At 39.4% G+C, this 18,066-nt stretch overlaps 1 protein-coding gene across 1 annotated transcript in view; it reads right to left on the bottom strand.

Moving 5' to 3' along the window:
- LOC138708545 (mucin-2-like) overlaps nucleotides 1–18,066 on the bottom strand; it is a 54,379-nt gene that overhangs the window by 13,379 nt on the left and 22,934 nt on the right. Inside the window, exons 2-4 of the mRNA XM_069838661.1 lie at nucleotides 13,705–13,832; nucleotides 3,847–5,284; nucleotides 242–3,804 (exon numbers count right to left, since the gene is read on the bottom strand). Coding sequence (XP_069694762.1) covers nucleotides 242–3,804; nucleotides 3,847–5,284; nucleotides 13,705–13,832 — 5,129 coding nt within the window. The remainder of the gene's footprint in view (nucleotides 1–241; nucleotides 3,805–3,846; nucleotides 5,285–13,704; nucleotides 13,833–18,066) is intronic.

Genomic DNA, 18,066 nt, shown 5'->3' on the forward strand with positions numbered 1-18,066 from the left:
TCCCTGTTGTCGGTGTAGATGTGATTTCTGTTGTCGGTGTAGATGTTGCCTCTGTTGTCGGTGTAGATGTGGCCTCTGTTGTCGTTGTAGATGTGGCCTGTGTTGTCGGTGTAGTTGTGATCTCTGTTGTCGGTGTAGATGTGACCTCTGTTGTCGGTGTAGATGTGGCCTCCGTTGTCGGTGTAGATGTGGCCTCCGTTGTCGGTGTAGATGTGGCCTCCGTTGTCGGTGTAGATGTGACCTCTGTTGTCGGTGTAGATGTGATCTCTGTTGTCGGTGTGGAAGTGGCCTCTGTTGTCGGTGTGGAAGTGGCCTCTGTTGTCGGTGTAGATGTGGCCTCTGCTGTCGGTGTAGATGTGACCTCTGTTGTCGGTGTAGATGTAGCCTCTGTTGTCGGTGTAGATGTGACCTCTGTTGTCGGTGTAGATGTGATCTCTGTTGTCGGTGTAGATGTGGCCTCCGTTGTCGGTGTAGATGTGGCCTCTGTTGTCGGTGTAGTTGTGATCTCTGTTGTCGGTGTAGATGTGGCCTCTGTTGTCGGTGTAGATGTGGCCTCTGTTGTCGGTGTAGATGTGGCCTGTGTTGTCGGTGTAGATGTGGCCTCTGTTGTCGGTGTAGATGTGACCTCTGTTGTCGGTGTAGATGTGATCTCTGTTGTCGGTGTAGATGTGATCTCTGTTGTCGGTGTAGATGTGGTCCCTGTTGTCGGTGTAGATGTGATTTCTGTTGTCGGTGTAGATGTTGCCTCTGTTGTCGGTGTAGATGTGGCCTCTGTTGTCGGTGTAGATGTGGCTTCTGTTGTCGGTGTAGATGTGGCCTCTGTTGTCGGTGTAGAAGTGGCCTCTGTTGTCGGTGTAGATGTGATCTCTGTTGTCGGTGTAGATGTTACCTCCGTTGTCGGTGTAGATGTGATCTCTGTTGTCGGTGTAGATGTGATCTCCGTTGTCGGTGTAGATGTGGCCTCTGTTGTCGGTGTAGATGTAGCATCTGTTGTCGGTGTAGATGTGGCCTCTGTTGTCGGTGTAGATGTGGCCTGTGTTGTCGGTGTAGATGTGGCCTCTGTTGTCGGTGTAGTTGTGATCTCTGTTGTCGGTGTAGATGTCACCTCTGTTGTCGGTGTAGATGTGGCCTCCGTTGTCGGTGTAGATGTGGCCTCCGTTGTCGGTGTAGATGTGACCTCTGTTGTCGGTGTAGATGTGATCTCTGTTGTCGGTGTAGATGTGACCTCTGTTGTCGGTGTAGATGTGGCCTCTGTTGTGGTTGTAGATGTGATCTCTGTTGTCGGTGTAGATGTGGCCTCTGTTGTCGTTGTAGATGTGGCCTGTGTTGTCGGTGTAGATGTGATCTCTGTTGTCGGTGTAGATGTGATCTCTGATGTCGGTGTAGATGTGGCCTCTGTTGTCGGTGTAGATGTGATCTCTGTTGTCGGTATAGATGTGATCTCTGTTGTCGGTGTAGATGTGGCCTCTGTTGTCGGTGTAGATGTTACCTCTGTTGTCGGTGTAGATGTGATCTCTGTTGTCGGTGTAGATGTGCTCTCTGTTGTCGGTGTAGATGTGGCCTCTGTTGTCGGTGTAGATGTTGCCTCTGTTGTCGGTGTAGATGTGATATCTGTTGTCGGTGTAGATGTGGCCTCTGTTGTCGGTGTAGATGTGGCCTCTGTTGTCGGTGTAGATGTGATCTCTGTTGTCGGTGTAGATGTGACCTCTGTTGTCGGTGTAGATGTGGCCTCTGTTGTGGTTGTAGATGTGATCTCTGTTGTCGGTGTAGATGTGGCCTCTGTTGTCGTTGTAGATGTGGCCTGTGTTGTCGGTGTAGATGTGATCTCTGTTGTCGGTGTAGATGTGATCTCTGATGTCGGTGTAGATGTGGCCTCTGTTGTCGGTGTAGATGTGATCTCTGTTGTCGGTGTAGATGTGATCTCTGTTGTCGGTGTAGATGTGGCCTCTGTTGTCGGTGTAGATGTTACCTCTGTTGTCGGTGTAGATGTGATCTCTGTTGTCGGTGTAGATGTGCTCTCTGTTGTCGGTGTAGATGTGGCCTCTGTTGTCGGTGTAGATGTTGCCTCTGTTGTCGGTGTAGATGTGATATCTGTTGTCGGTGTAGATGTGGCCTCTGTTGTCGGTGTAGATGTGGCCTCTGTTGTCGGTGTAGATGTGATCTCTGTTGTCGGTGTAGATGTGACCTCTGTTGTCGGTGTAGATGTGGCCTCTGTTGTGGTTGTAGATGTGATCACTGTTGTCGGTGTAGATGTGGCCTCTGTTGTCGTTGTAGATGTGGCCTGTGTTGTCGGTGTAGATGTGATCTCTGTTGTCGGTGTAGATGTGATCTCTGATGTCGGTGTAGATGTGGCCTCTGTTGTCGGTGTAGATGTGATCTCTGTTGTCGGTGTAGATGTGATCTCTGTTGTCGGTGTAGATGTGGCCTCTGTTGTCGGTGTAGATGTTACCTCTGTTGTCGGTGTAGATGTGATCTCTGTTGTCGGTGTAGATGTGCTCTCTGTTGTCGGTGTAGATGTGGCCTCTGTTGTCGGTGTAGATGTTGCCTCTGTTGTCGGTGTAGATGTGATATCTGTTGTCGGTGTAGATGTGGCCTCTGTTGTCGGTGTAGATGTGGCCTCTGTTGTCAGTGTAGATGTGACCTCTGTTGTCGGTGTAGATGTGATCTCTGTTGTCGGTGTAGATGTGGCCTCTGTTGTCGGTGTAGATGTGGCCTGTGTTGTCGGTGTAGATGTGATCTCTGTTGTCGGTGTAGATGTGATCTCTGTTGTCGGTGTAGATGTGATCTCTGTTGTCGGTGTAGATGTGATCTTTGTTGTCGGTGTAGATGTGGCCTCTGTTGTCGGTGTAGATGTGATCTCTGTTGTCGGTTTAGATGTGGCCTCTGTTGTCGGTGTAGATGTGACCTCTGTTGTCGGTGTAGATGTGAACTCTGTTGTCGGTGTAGATGTGATCTCTGATGTCGGTGTAGATGTGATCTCTGTTGTCGGTGTAGATGTGATCTCTGTTGTCGGTGTAGATGTGGCCTCTGTTGTCGGTGTAGATGTGGCCTCTGTTGTCGGTGTAGATGTGACCTCTGTTGTCGGTGTAGATGTGATCTCTGTTGTCGGTGTAGATGTGATCTCTGTTGTCGGTGTAGATGTGACCTCTGTTGTCGGTGTAGATGTGACCTCTGTTGTAGATGTAGATGTGATCTCGGTTGTCGGTGTAGATGTGGCCTCTGTTGTCGGTGTAGATGTGATCTCTGTTGTCGGTGTAGATGTGATCTCTGTTGTCGGTGTAGATGTGGCCTCTGTTGTCGGTGTAGATGTGGCCTCTGTTGTCGGTGTAGATGTGGCCTCTGTTGTCAGTGTAGATGTGACCTCTGTTGTCGGTGTAGATGTGATCTCTGTTGTCGGTGTAGATGTGGCCTCTGTTGTCGGTGTAGATGTGGCCTCTGTTGTCGGTGTAGATGTGACCTCTGTTGTCGGTGTAGATGTGATCTCTGTTGTCGGTGTAGATGTGATCTCTGATGTCGGTGTAGATGTGATCTCTGTTGTCGGTGTAGATGTTGCCTCTGTTGTCGGTGTAGATGTTGCCTCTGTTGTCGGTGTAGATGTGGCCTCTGTTGTCGGTGTAGATGTGATCTCTGTTGTCGGTGTAGATGTGACCTCTGTTGTCGGTGTAGATATGATCTCTGTTGTCGGTGTAGATGTGGCCTCTGTTGTCGGTGTAGATGTGGCCTCTGTTGTCGGTGTAGATGTGATCTCTGTTGTCGGTGTAGATGTGATCTCTGTTGTCGGTGTAGATGTGGCTTCTGTTGTCGGTGTAGATGTGGCTTCTGTTGTCGGTGTAGATGTGATCTCTGTTGTCGGTGTAGATGTGATTTCTGTTGTCGGTGTAGATGTGATCTCTGTTGTCGGTGTAGATGTGGCCTCTGTTGTCCGTGTAGATGTGATCTCTGTTGTCGGTGTAGATGTGACCTCTGTTGTCGGTGTAGATATGGCCTCTGTTGTCGGTGTAGATGTGATCTCTGTTGTCGGTGTAGATGTGGCCTCTATTGTCGGTGTAGATGTGACCTCTGTTGTCGGTGTAGATGTGATCTCTGTTGTCGGTGTAGATGTGATCTCTGATGTCGGTGTAGATGTGATCTCTGTTGTCGGTGTAGATGTGATCTCTGTTGTCGGTGTAGATGTGGCCTCTGTTGTCGGTGTAGATGTGGCCTCTGTTGTCGGTGTAGATGTGACCTCTGTTGTAGGTGTAGATGTGGCCTCTGTTGTCGGTGTAGATGTGGCCTCTGTTGTCGGTGTAGATGTGACCTCTGTTGTCGGTGTAGATGTGATCTCTGTTGTCGGTGTAGATGTGATCTCTGTTGTCGGTGTAGATGTGGCCTCTGTTGTCGGTGTAGATGTGGCCTCTGTTGTCGGTGTAGATGTGACCTCTGTTGTCGGCGTAGATGTGATCTCTGTTGTCGGTGTAGATGTGGCCTCTGTTGTCGGTGTAGATGTGGCCTCTGTTGTCGGTGTAGATGTGATCTCTGTTGTCGGTGTAGATGTAGCCTCTGTTGTCGGTGTAGATGTGATCTCTGTTGTCGGTGTAGATGTTGCCTCTGTTGTCGGTGTAGATGTGATCTCTGTTGTCGGTGTAGATGTGGCCTCTGTTGTCGGTGTAGATGTGGCCTCTGTTGTCGGTGTAGACGTGGCCTCTGTTGTCGGTGTAGATGTGGCCTGTGTTGTCGGTGTAGATGTGGCCTGTGTTGTCGGTGTAGATGTGATCTCTGTTGTCGGTGTAGATGTGGCCTCTGTTGTCTGTGTAGATGTGATCTCTGTTGTCGGTGTAGATGTGGCCTCTGTTGTCGGTGTAGATGTGACCTCTGTTGTCGGTGTAGATGTGATCTCTGTTGTCGGTGTAGATGTGGCCTCTGTTGTCGGTGTAGATGTGGCCTCTGTTGTCGTTGTAGATGTGATCTCTGTTGTCGATGTAGATGTGGCCTGTGTTGTCGGTGTAGTTGTGGTCTCTCTTGTAGTCCCTGTCGTTGTGTTGTCTGTTGTCGGTGTCGTTGTGTTGTCTGTTGTCGGTGTCGTTGTCGTTGTGGTGTCAGTTGTCGGTGTCGTTGTGGTCTCTGTTGTCGATGTGCTGTCTGATGGTATCGTCGTCTCGACCGGTCTTGATGTGCTCGTTGTTGTTGTTGGCGGTACGGTTGTTATTGGAGAACCCCATTTTATTGTGATGGTGTTCTGTTGATATTGATCGCTGCCACAATCTTCAGATACGAAATCGCTTGTCAAGTATGGAACGTCTATGTCCTGTAAAAATGTATTTATTTTTTAATAATAGCAATGAGATAAAACGGAGAATAATTATATCTACAAGAAGAATACCAAAATTACTTTAAATGAAGCTGTCAAAATTATTATTATTCACAGAATTGTCCTTTATGTAATATGGTCTTAACAGGAAATGATCAAGAACTGGAAATCTTGTCGAATTTTGTTCTCGTTCATGTACCAATTTTTAACAAGTCTTACCATTGCAAACAGCAAGATACCTCTCATGTCTATGACAAAACAAACATGAGACAACTGACAAACATACAGGCTGGATTTCATTGTGGCTATATTATTATTATTAATATTATTATTATTATTATTATTATTATTATTATAACGACGCTGTATCAACTACTATTTAATTTAGCGTCGAAGGGGTTGGTAATAGCGAGATTGTATTTGGCGAAATGAGGCCGAGGATTCGCCATACTTTACCTCACATTTACCTTAGGGTTGGGGAAAATCTCAGAAAAACGCAACCAGGTAATCAGCCCAAGCGGAAATCGAACTCGTTGCCGAGCGTAATTCCGAATCAGCAAGAAAACGCCTTGGCCGACTGAGGTATGCCGGTGGCTGTATATTTGTAGTCAGATGTCCTACCACTTCAACCAGAGCGAAGAATAGATGTGTGAAGAAGTGTACAATGTCTAGGGACCGTACTTTGTCCTGGAGTTTGTACTGTAGCGGATGAATTTGTGTGCATGTAGCAAGCTTATTACTTGTGTCTGCTCACCGACTCCTCTTTGGGCAAGCAGAATAAAACATGGATCACTTTAACAATTACACTAATATTTACAATTTATATTATTTAAACTATGTACACTAAATTTATTTTGTGCGAGATCGTGCGTATTTGCTTGTTTTCCGCACAGAACCAATACGCGGTAAGTGTGAAATATCACATTCAGTATTCCCAACATAACACACATAACAATTTCCCTCTTCTTACCGCTTAAGCGCGACATTCATTTTACTGCTTTAGGCTTTTAACATATTATTTTTAGAGACGTTTAACATAGTAATAATTATTATAAATTGGAAACTTACCACTGCAATTTCACCTACATTGCAATGTTAATTATTGTTTTTAAATATTTGCAAACATTAAGTAACGTCTACTACTCCACGAAACTTATTTCATTCCTGATATAAGTAACATTAAGGAAGCCGTGAAAAAATCAACGAGATTCCAGATGCCGATGTTATTACTGCAATATGTTATATAAATAGTATTGTTAAAATATTAACATGAAAAATAAATCATTACATAATCTTACCGTTTGTTTTAAGTTCGCATTTATAGACTGGGGGAAAAAAAAGACAGACGTATATCACGGCCTGCTGCAGTATAGTAAACACAGAAAACATTTTATAGCAACAATGTTGAAGAAAGATATTTTGGTGTTCCGAAGTTGGCGTCATTAAACAGAAACCATCATGGAGATTTCATTGCAACTAATTAGAAATTCGTCTTTCAGGTATGTAATAAATGATCTTCGCACAAAATAATGTACGATACACGAGCGGTATGTTTGTTTTCATGTTCTCGGAAATTAAAAAAGCTCAACTACGTTTCGCTTTTTCAATCTTTTCCTCGAACATGAAAACGTCAACATTCCGCTCTTGTAACGCATATTACTATTATTGAGTTATTTTACGACGCTGCACGAACATCTCAGTTTATTTAAGTTCTGAATGAAATGAAGGTGATAATGCCGGTGAAATGAGTCCGAATTCCAGCACCGAAAGTCACCCAGCATTTGCTCGTGTTGAGGGAAAACCCCGGAGAAAACATCAACCAGATAACTTGCCCCGACGGAGATTCGAACCCGGGCCACCTGGTTTCGCGGCCAGATGCGCTGACCGTTACTCCACAGGTGTGGACTAGGTACACTAAAATACGCAATTTTCACTATTTACACTATAATAAAAATGTAGGCCTATATTCATAAAACATTATTTACACTATTATGTACAATGTTATGTATTGTAATGGAAGATATTTTATTTCATAATACTATAGCCTACTTATTTGTAGTGTATGCCTAAATAGTGTATAATAGTTTATAAAGGGGCTTCAGACACTGACTACTTACAAAAGTCGATTGCCAAAAAGACTGCTTTTCGTCTCTAGAATATCGTCGTTGCTCCTGCAATAACTCCTATGTGCAAAATATGCAATTTTTTAGTAGGAGGCAAAAAACACATTAATTCATCCAATGGCAGCCGTACATAGGGGATTGTGAATTCTTACATTTTCGAAAGAAAGAAATATAATTACATATAGGAGATTTTATTATTTGCTGTATCACTATTTCAGTTATTTAATAGAGCAAAAATCTGAAAATCGATAATTATGTCACATAGGAGTTATAGCAGGAACAACGACGATATGATCTTTCTTCAAATACAGCTTTTGTGAAATATGATTTTTATTTTTAACATATCAAAATTAACACTAAATTGTAATTGTTTAAATATTGGCATTACATGTAACTAAACACATCTACATTTAGCTGTTATTATATGATTATTATTATTATTATTATTATTATTATTATTATTATTCCATTGTTTTCTCTGTTGCTGTTATTTATGTTTGCTACGAAGTTTTATACTGGTTGAGTGGAAGAGAAGGCCTTTAGTCTTAACTCCGCACAGTGACAATAAATGAATTAAATAAAACGAACAAATAATTTAAATTGTAGGAAACATCATCGCAGTATCAGTCTTTATAACTATAATGCATTGTAAACTGTCTATGAGGTTTAGTTTTGAATCACGAATAGAAAGTCAACTTCAGCACAAATAAGATTCTGTGGCACGCGTCAAATATGACGTCACGTCAATATAGTTTATGATCAGCTAACCGTATCTCCGTACGCCCAGGGATTTATCTAGAGAAAATCAAAACTCGAGTGGGATTTAATTGACTATTACACGATTAGAAGAACGTATATAAAGATTAGAAGTAACTAAGTACTCCAGTACAATAAGATATTAATTGACTTACGAAAATGCAACTGTCTTCAAATATATTATTATACCATCTCAACACTACAAATATTACGCTAGATGGCAGTAGTGTGTTATGCTTAACTGTTTTCTTGTTATCATTTGTGCCAAATAATTAATCTTCATTAAAATCTGTGGACGGTTACTAGTCAAAAAAACTTTGTTGATTCAGTTTCATTTTTATTAAAACAGTTGCATTCCACTTAAATTATCCGGATCCCAATAATCAACGTCACTTGACAGATGATTTTCAATAAACCTTAATATTAAACAATCTCTGATACGTAAATATCCATGTAGCAGAAGCTATAACATAACCTAAATAATATAAACAAGTGTTAGAAAGGTTTTAATTAGGGATGATGAAATAAACAAAAAAAAAAGTTTAAATTAAGAATGATGAACATAAATAATTTTAAAAGGAACAATTATTGAAAGTACAATTTTCAAATTTGAATGTTTTAGTGGTTGGTGGTTCAGTTGATGTTATATTGGACGTGTGCGTAAAAGAAGTGGAACTCGATGTATATGGTGTATTCCTCAACTTATTCAGGATTTCCGAATGGTGCTCTTCATTTATTTGTAAATAGGGTTTCAGGGAAGATGCATAGCTATGATCATTGATCTTTATTAAATGTTGTTCTTGAATGCCAATGCGAGTCATATTTGAAACTGCTGTGCATCGACTGGAGTGATTTGTAATTTTCTGTTTTTTGACGTCCAGACAGTGCAGTTTGAAATGTTGGCAAACAAAGAAACAAATTCTAGGGTAGTGATAAAAACAAACAAATGCTAGGGAAACGATGAAATTAAACAAATGCTAGGGACGCGATAAAATTGTGCCATAAGCAGCCATGATTGGTTGAAAGACGTTGTTTCGTACCGTTTTATTGGTCATAAGTAGTATGACGTAGTAAATGTGTAATAGTCCACACAAAACAGGAAAGTAATTCGTTTTTAGCAATAAACTTTATTAGAAATGGAGGATGACTACTCAGAAAGAAAAAAGTATTTTTTATTTAAAAAACGAAATTACGATTGTACGAAATATTGTGTTAGCAGTATAACAGAACAATCAAATAAGTTCATTAAAATTTTGTTTGCAAATTTTTCAGAAAATTGTTCCCCAAAGCAACTGTTTATCCATTATATATCTGATGTCAGGACATCACAAATAATCATATGGATACTGAAGAACACATATCGAGGATTTCAACTATTGTCTGGATTTGATGTGTTTACGATAAATTCAAACGCATATTTAAGACCTCTCATATCAATTCGCTAATCGTTCGCTTTTAACAAACTGCTAGTCTATATTTTTCCTCATCTTCAGATCGACAATTTGTCTTGAAATACTTAGGCCTATTGATTTGGCTCATTGTACATTCCATCAACAAGGAATAATTAGACAATTCAAAAGCAATCATAGATTTACATACGCCAACTAGTCATATCCCTTTTAATCTCCCAAGTGCCGAAAAACTATCACAAGGATATTTATACCTGAAATTGGACAATTCAATACATTGCAATAGGAAAAGAGAAAAAGTTAGTCAATCTTTCTGAAAACTCGTACACGTGGGTCATCAATGGTAATCCATTAGATACAGGAGTTACTGAAGCTATGCCATGAGCTGCTAATGGAGGATTTAACGTTCATCATAACTGTTTAAGAAAGAGCTTTATAACATAACTATTGTATGTTCGCTTGGAGGAAAACTAGGGGAAGGGGTGCAATAAGTGAGAAAGCTACCGAAGCAGTAGTTGTTACACACCTCGACACGCGACTAAGGAAGCAGCATTGCAACATGTACTAAAGTAAGTCACTTACGAATCTGTGTTTATTTTCTCTAATAATATTTGTCATTCTTGTTAGCCTATTATTATTATTATTATTATTATTATTATTATTATTATTATTATTATTATTATTATTATTGGCAAAAACGTATTACGGCGAACGCCAGTAGGGGAAGTTATCCCCACCCGCGCCACTCGGCACCTCGCTCGCATGCTCTCTCTCTCTACTGTTTCTCTCTACTATCTGTCCCGCTTCGATGGATCACTGCCTACCACTATGTAATACGCATTAGACAACTGTCCACAACCACAATGCAATACGCATTAGACAATATGCATTAGACAACTGTCCACAACCACAATGCAATACGCATTAGACAATATGCATTAGACAACTGTCCACAACCACAATGCAATACGCATTAGACAACTGTCCACAACATGTACGAACACAACACAATGTAATGTGGTTTTCATTAAACAACACTCACCTGTTAACTTTGCACGTCCTCGAAGTAACACAATAGTCTTTTCTTCCCACAGGTTGGACACTCGTAATGAGTACACGTCTTCGGTACGGATCATCACTAAACGAGGTTACGTCTGTACACGAAGTTGGACACGGACACAATGAAGCCACCCCCGTAGTCAACCCCTACCAAGCGACATTCACAAGCCCATCAGTTTCTACCCACGCTATTCGGTCATTGTCCCTTTCTGCAATACGTTATGGCAGTTCCCTTCAACATAAATAGATTCATTTTCCCTTCTACCCCCAACTCGCCTCGGTAGCCGAGAGGTCTAAAGCGTGAACAAAAAGCGTGCGTTTAGGTTTAGTTACGAACTTTCACGGATCGAATCTCCCCTCCTGCGAAGTCGTAAGAAAAAAAAAGAGAGAGACATTAAGCAAGGAACAGAGAAAGAGAGAGAGAGAGAGAGAGAGTGACAGGACGAAGTTCCTCTTTTGCTTCGTAGTTATCGTTACTCTTTTTATTCCACTTTCCTACCCTAGATGTCACCCCACCCTAAACCCCTATTTCCACTCTTTCCCGCTAGGGTGTGTGGTGAGCTTGTAGGGGAAAAGTGGAAAGGGGACGTGGGCGGAGCTTTGCGTTCGCCGTATTACGTTTTTCCCTTATTATTATTATTATTATTATTATTATTATTATTATTATTATTATTATTATTGATATTATTATTTATTAATTCGCCAGTGATTATGCTTGTAAATTGAATTAATTTGCTTGTTATGTATTGTATATTTTTGTGGAATCACCGGCGTAGCTCAGTTGACAGAGGGGTCAGCTTGCTGATCCGAAGCTGCGCTCGGGCTTAGGTTCCATTTCCGCTTGGGCTGATTATCTGTTAGGGTTTCTTTCGAGATTTTCTTTCCAACCGTAAGGACAATGCCAGGTAATCTATGGTGAATCCTCGACCTCACATCGCCAAAAAAAAAAAAGTATAATTTTGACTTGTTCCACATCTTAAAGCTTCAATGCTGATGTTAGGTCTCTATGAAATATAACACTGATCTTCAATAATTTTGCTACTGAACAAAAACAAGTGTACCAATCCTATTTCGAGTGTGCTGATTAGAGATCTGAAGTCCTTTTTTTCTATCACGTCACAATTTTAAAATACGGTAATAACATTTTAAATTTTTACATTTTTAATACATATAGATCTATTTTATTTATTTTATTAATAAGGATATAGTTACTGAACGAATTTACTCGCTAAGAGGTAGGCAGCAACAACGAATAAACCTTCCTGCTATTAGAAAAATTAATAATTAACTAAGTAAGAATGGTAGCCATATTTCAAAAATAAGATTTATTAACGTCGAAGTTTTAATAAATAAAATTGAAAATAATACATTTATGAATTTATTAAGTAATAACGGCGTAATTATAGGCCTAATAGCTGAATAATAACTCACTGGAATTTTTTTTTTTTTTTTTTTTTTTTTTTTTTTTGCAAATAGCTTTGCTGATTAGTAAATGATCAAAAGATTAAGACGTTATAATTCAAATTAGACAGGATTGTACTAAGTTATAAATTTATTAGAAACATAATAGCAATGAATGTAAATGACTGCATGCGATTAAATTGATTAAAGTGGAATTGATGTTATCATGTAATTATATTGACAAATAATGTGTTTAAACAAGTAAGCTGACAGCTGTATTGAGGTTATGTCGAGGATTTTGCTGACAAGCGTAAGCACGAGGTTAGACACTGCCTTACATATACACATAGAATGTACCGATTTAGCTATTCAATTTGTTCACTTACTGTCGACATCTGCTAACCTCAATGCGATATTTATTACATGAAATAGTTAAATATTATGAAAACGAGGAACTGAAATTTAAATATAAATATGACTGTTGCAAAAGATAATTAGATGAATATAGCAGCAGGGACGATTTATATACACTTGTTTATTATAGAGTTAAAAAAAGAGAATTTCAAACTTACCATGTAAAGAAGTTTAAATGTTTAAAATAAATGCGATAGGGTGAAAACTTGCACTAAAACTAGAAGTAAGTGTAAGTTAAACCAACAGAAATTGAATAGTTATATGATAGAAAATTTGTTGTTAAATTTTGTAAATATTGTGTATTATCACTATTTGTGCATGTATCAGTTTTAATATTACGTTTATGTACTTTTGAACTATTAATAAATAATACTAATACTAATAATACTATTTATTTTATTGTGATTTTGCTACTGAAAAAGAACAAGTGTTTCAGCCCTAATTTGAGTGTGCTGATGACAGATCTGAAGTAAGTTTTTTTATCACGTCACAATTTTAAAATAATAACATTCTTAATTATGATGTATGACACTACATTCAGTTCAAAACTGAGTGCTCTTGCCCTCCAAACTTGGGACACATCTGTACTAATGTCAACTAGGTCTTTAGGAAATTATCGAACTAATAATTATGCTGAGCTATATATAGCATGCTTATATCACTTCAGAATCTAGTTTGTTGCATATCTTTAAAAATGCACTTTCTTCATTCACACCTTGACTTTTTTCGATCAAATCTCGGCGCCCTAAGTGACGAACATGGTGAGAGGTTCCATCATGACATATCAACGATGGAATCCAGGTATCAGGGTCAATACGGTCCGAGCATGATGGGTGATTCCTGTTGGTTCCTACAGCGATCAACGACATGCCAACATAAGCGGAAAAGCAAAGGTCTGAAGCACTTTTAACAGAGTTTATTTAAAATAATGTAATAATTTGCAAAGAATATATAAACTAAGCTCAATTTATATCTCTGATTTTACGGTACAGATTTATACTGAATAGTAAGATTTAGAATTAATGTTACAATCCCATAACTCAAAATCCTGACGTGCTATGATAAATATGATTACAGATATGGAATCAGCGCATCAATTTCAGTATAAACACTTGAAATTTCCTCTGTAGCAGACAAAAGGTTTTTTTTTGTAGACCAATGCAATAAATGAAATGAAAATGAAACAATATTAACAGCATACTACTGATAGAAAAGAAGATTAAGAATAAACTATAATATATAAGCCTATACTCACTTTTTCGCCTATTTTTATGTTAATTCCTGCTTTGAAATAAGTGCATTCCCCATCGAACGTATTGACTGGGGCATCTTCATTCGGACTGACTGTTGGAAGAGCTTCAGGTATAATAGATGCAGATACGGCTGAAATAATAACAGTGCAAGGTGGTTAGTTAACATTACAACTTACATTATCGACATACGAGTAGACTTACAAGACAGTAAATCACAAGGAGGTCAGTTTTCTGTGCTATAAAAAATGTCAGAACATTTCGAAATACAAAAGTAAACATATATAGTGCGTAACGGTGTTGTTTGTACACCTCGTATATTCAAAATATATCAATAAAATTAAATTCATTATGTTTCATGAGTTAAACACGAATACAGTGACATGAATAAAATTAATTTACATACACCTGTTACTTACAGAAAAATTTAAAACTACATATTTCGCGAAATTCATGTACCACTGTTGTTTGTACACTTACTCCACGGACAGTGGGTAGTTACGTTTAGATGCATAATAAACAAGCATGCAGTGCGCACAGGGTTGTTTTTCAGTGGACGTCACTTGCTGTTAGTCTGTCATTCGGAATTGTGTACAAGGAACGTCGTAAGGAGCTCAGTTACGATTTAAAGAAAGTTGTTGTTCGCCTGGTTCTGAAAGATTATTCCTATAGAAAAAATAGATAAACTAATGCATAAAACAAATTCTACAGTACACCACATTGTAGAAAAATTTCGAAATCATGAAACTTTGAATAACTTGGCAAGAAAAACCAAGCAAAAACTACTAAATGCACGTGACGGGAGATTCATAGTTAATCAAGTTGTCAAAAATCCAAGACTAAGTGTTCCACAAATTCTGGTCATGATTGAAGAGTCTTCAAGCACGAAGATCAATAATCAAACTATCCGGCGTGTGTTGTGGAAAAATGATTACCATGGCAGAAGACACGGAAGAGGCCGTACATTAGTGGGATAAATCGAGCTCGAAGATTCGAGTTCGATAAAGAACGTGTTGGTAAGGATGAGGAATTTTGGAACTGGGTGATTTGGTCAGATGAGACAGTGGTAAATCTTTATGGTTCCGATGCCATTCATAAGAGATGGAGAAAGCCCAACAGAGGTAACGACAGAAACAACACATTACCTACAGTGAAACACGAGGATGGATGCATATTATTGTGGGACTAAAACCTATGTCTGCAAATGTTGTGGGGAATATTGAGTTCAAATTATGGATAAATATGTGTACAATAATATTTTAAGGTCAAATGTTAGGCAGAGTGCACAAAAATGGGGATGCCACTTGTGTATATGTTCCAAGAAGACAACGGCAATAGACGTACTGCTCAAATCAATAAGGATTGACTCATATGAAACATATCCCAACAACTGTGAACAGTTCCTCAATCACTAGACTTAAACCCTATCGAACATTTGTTGGAAATTTTGAAAAGGTGTGTGAGAAAGCAGAACTGTGCAACCATAGAAAATTTCAAACGTGTAGTGAGAATAAATAGACTAAAATCAACCAGAATAGTGTAAAAACTTGGTAAAATGAATGGAAAGGAGATGCCAAGCAGTAATAAAGTCGAAAGGTTATGCTGCAAAATATTGTTTTTCAAAAGTGTAAATAATCAAAGTGTATAAACAAGACTGTTACATAAAAATTGGACATGTTTTTGTTTATTTTGTGTTATGTAATGCATTCAGAAGATTTTATTTTATTTTTTGACTTTAATATATTCCAAAGTTCATATGTAATAGTTCTCTCTTATGAAAAGAAATGAAATTATATATGTTCATAAGATAAATTGGCGTTTTATTTTGAAAATAGAAATGTACAAACAACACTGTTATATATTGTACGCAGAAGGCGTAGTTACCAAGTTTTCCTCTGAACCCGTGCTACGAGGATTCGATTCAGATCGAAGGCGATAGATACGAGGGGGATCCAGGAAATAACGACCGTTCGCGCATACCCGCCGCGCAGCTGACTCCCCGTCCTTGTTTGAAGGTCAACTGGCTTCCTTAACATGTGTTCTCATAATGTTGTGAGTACTGGTTGCAACAAGTCGCCATTGTGCATTTTGTGTTACTTCAAAATGAACGACGTGATTGATAATCCCGCCGACTGTGAGGTGAGGAGTGTGATTCGATTTTTGAATGCCCGACATTTGAAACCTGCAGAAATTTACCGGCATTTGAAAGAAGTGTATGGTGATACTGTAATGAATGAAAGAAATGTGAGAAAATGGTGCGAAATATTCAACAATGGGCGAACAAATGTCCACGATGAAACTCGACCCGGACGCCCATCACTCATCACAGAAGACCTGAAGACTAAAGTGAACGACAGAATCTTGCAAGACAGGCGCACATCACTCGACGAATTGCATATTGCCTTTCCTGACATTTCTCGTTCTTTGCTTGGTGAAATTGTGTCGCAACATCTTGGCTACCACAAAATCTGTGCACGATGGGTTCCACGGCAATTGAGTGACCAACACAAAACTCAGAGAATGGCCTCAGCATTGACATTCTTGATGCGATATCACACAGATGGAGGCGCCTTTCTTGATCAAATTGTGACTGGTGATGAGACCTGGGTGTCTCACAACACCCCAGAGACCAAGCGCCAGTCACGTCAGTGGCATCATCCCTCATCACCCAAGAAACCGAGAAAATTCAAACAGACTCTCTCAACACAAAAAGTCATGGCTACTGTCTTTTGGGATCGCAAAGGTGTTCTTTTGCTGGATTTCATGCCAAAAGGCACTACGATCAATGCAAATCGTTATTGTGAGACTTTACGAAAACTACGGCGAGCCATCCAAAACAAGAGGCGAGGAATGCTTTCGAGAGGAGTTGTGCTTCTTCACGACAACGCCAGCCCGCACACTGCTGCTTCAACTCGAGAATTGCTGGATCAATTCGGTTGGGAAATCTTTGATCATCCGCCCTATAGTCCAGACCTTGCTCCTAGCGATTTTCACCTTTTCACTAAGCTGAAAGACTTTCTGGGTGGTACGCGTTTTGGAAGTGATGAAGAGTTGAAGAAGACAGTGAACACCTAGCTTAATGAACTGGCGGCAGAGGAGTATAACACGGGAATTCTAAAGCTAGTGAACAGATACGACAAATGTTTAAATGTAGGTGGTGATTATGTAGAGAAGTAAAGGAAGCTTCAGTTATGTAACAGACTTTGTTTTTTCAAATAAATATATATATTTTTTAATTATTACAACAAAACGGTCGTTATTTCCTGGATCCCCCTCGTATTTAGGTGGAAATAAATCCTATATCCGGGTTCCATTGGATGAGGAAGTAAAGCTGTTGGCTTCATATATACAGAGTGAACCGTAAGTAATGTGAATAAATTTAACGGCTTATTCTTTTAGATATTTCAAACAAAAATGTTTAATATAATTTTGCTTGATTTCGCTTCCTTTTCGACAAAAAAATTATTTTATATGAAATATTTCATAGTCCATTTTGGAAAAGCTATTAAATTAATTCCCAATATGCTCAGCAGTGTATTATGATAATAACTAATTGAATTTCAGTTTTGTCCTTTCAATGTGCAGAAATATGATCGGAACAAATGTAAGTTTCCGTTCTGCAAAGAAATTTTTGAACGTAATATCACAGTCTAGAATATACAGTCACGAAGCACAATACGTAGTAAATATACATCCATAGATAGTTGCTAACCACTAGGATCGCTACTATCGCCTCATCACAGACAATGCGAAATAATACCTGCACAGTCTATTGTTTCTAGTACCCTCATAAACTCAAGCTTCGTGCATATACTAGACCATACCTGCACAAACAGCGCTCAACGAGCGCGCGCGCTCCTTGGAAGCGGGAGAGCCGTGTTTCTCGCTCGCCGAAACGGAGAGAAATATACGTCAGAATGACAGACCTACTATGGGTAGGGGAGAGGGAAACGACCACTTAGTTATGTAGTGGAGCGCAGTGTGTTGGTCACTAGCGGCTCGTCGTAAAAAAAATAGGTGAAGTGCTGTTCATATACACAAATGCATGAACAGCTTTACCAATATAATGAGTAGGCCTACTATTCGTAAACTACGTACAATTTTACTAGTTCTAGAACACATGCAAACAGGAAAATTAATTTATTTCAGGACTCACCCAATTTCTTGCATACCAAATCTATCGTCCTAAATTTTAAAGCAGCAAATCTGTCGGTAATGTCTTCATAAAATGTCTGAGTTTAACTGAGGGTGGAGAGTATATCTCTATCCAAAGCTATGTGGGGTGTATTTCTGACTATTACACTCTTACTACGCCATACTACTTTTGACTAATAAAACGGTACGAAAGGACATATTTCAACCAATCA

The sequence above is a fragment of the Periplaneta americana genome, chromosome 11 (genome assembly GCF_040183065.1).
Source record: "Periplaneta americana isolate PAMFEO1 chromosome 11, P.americana_PAMFEO1_priV1, whole genome shotgun sequence".
NCBI lineage: Eukaryota > Metazoa > Arthropoda > Insecta > Blattodea > Blattidae > Periplaneta > Periplaneta americana.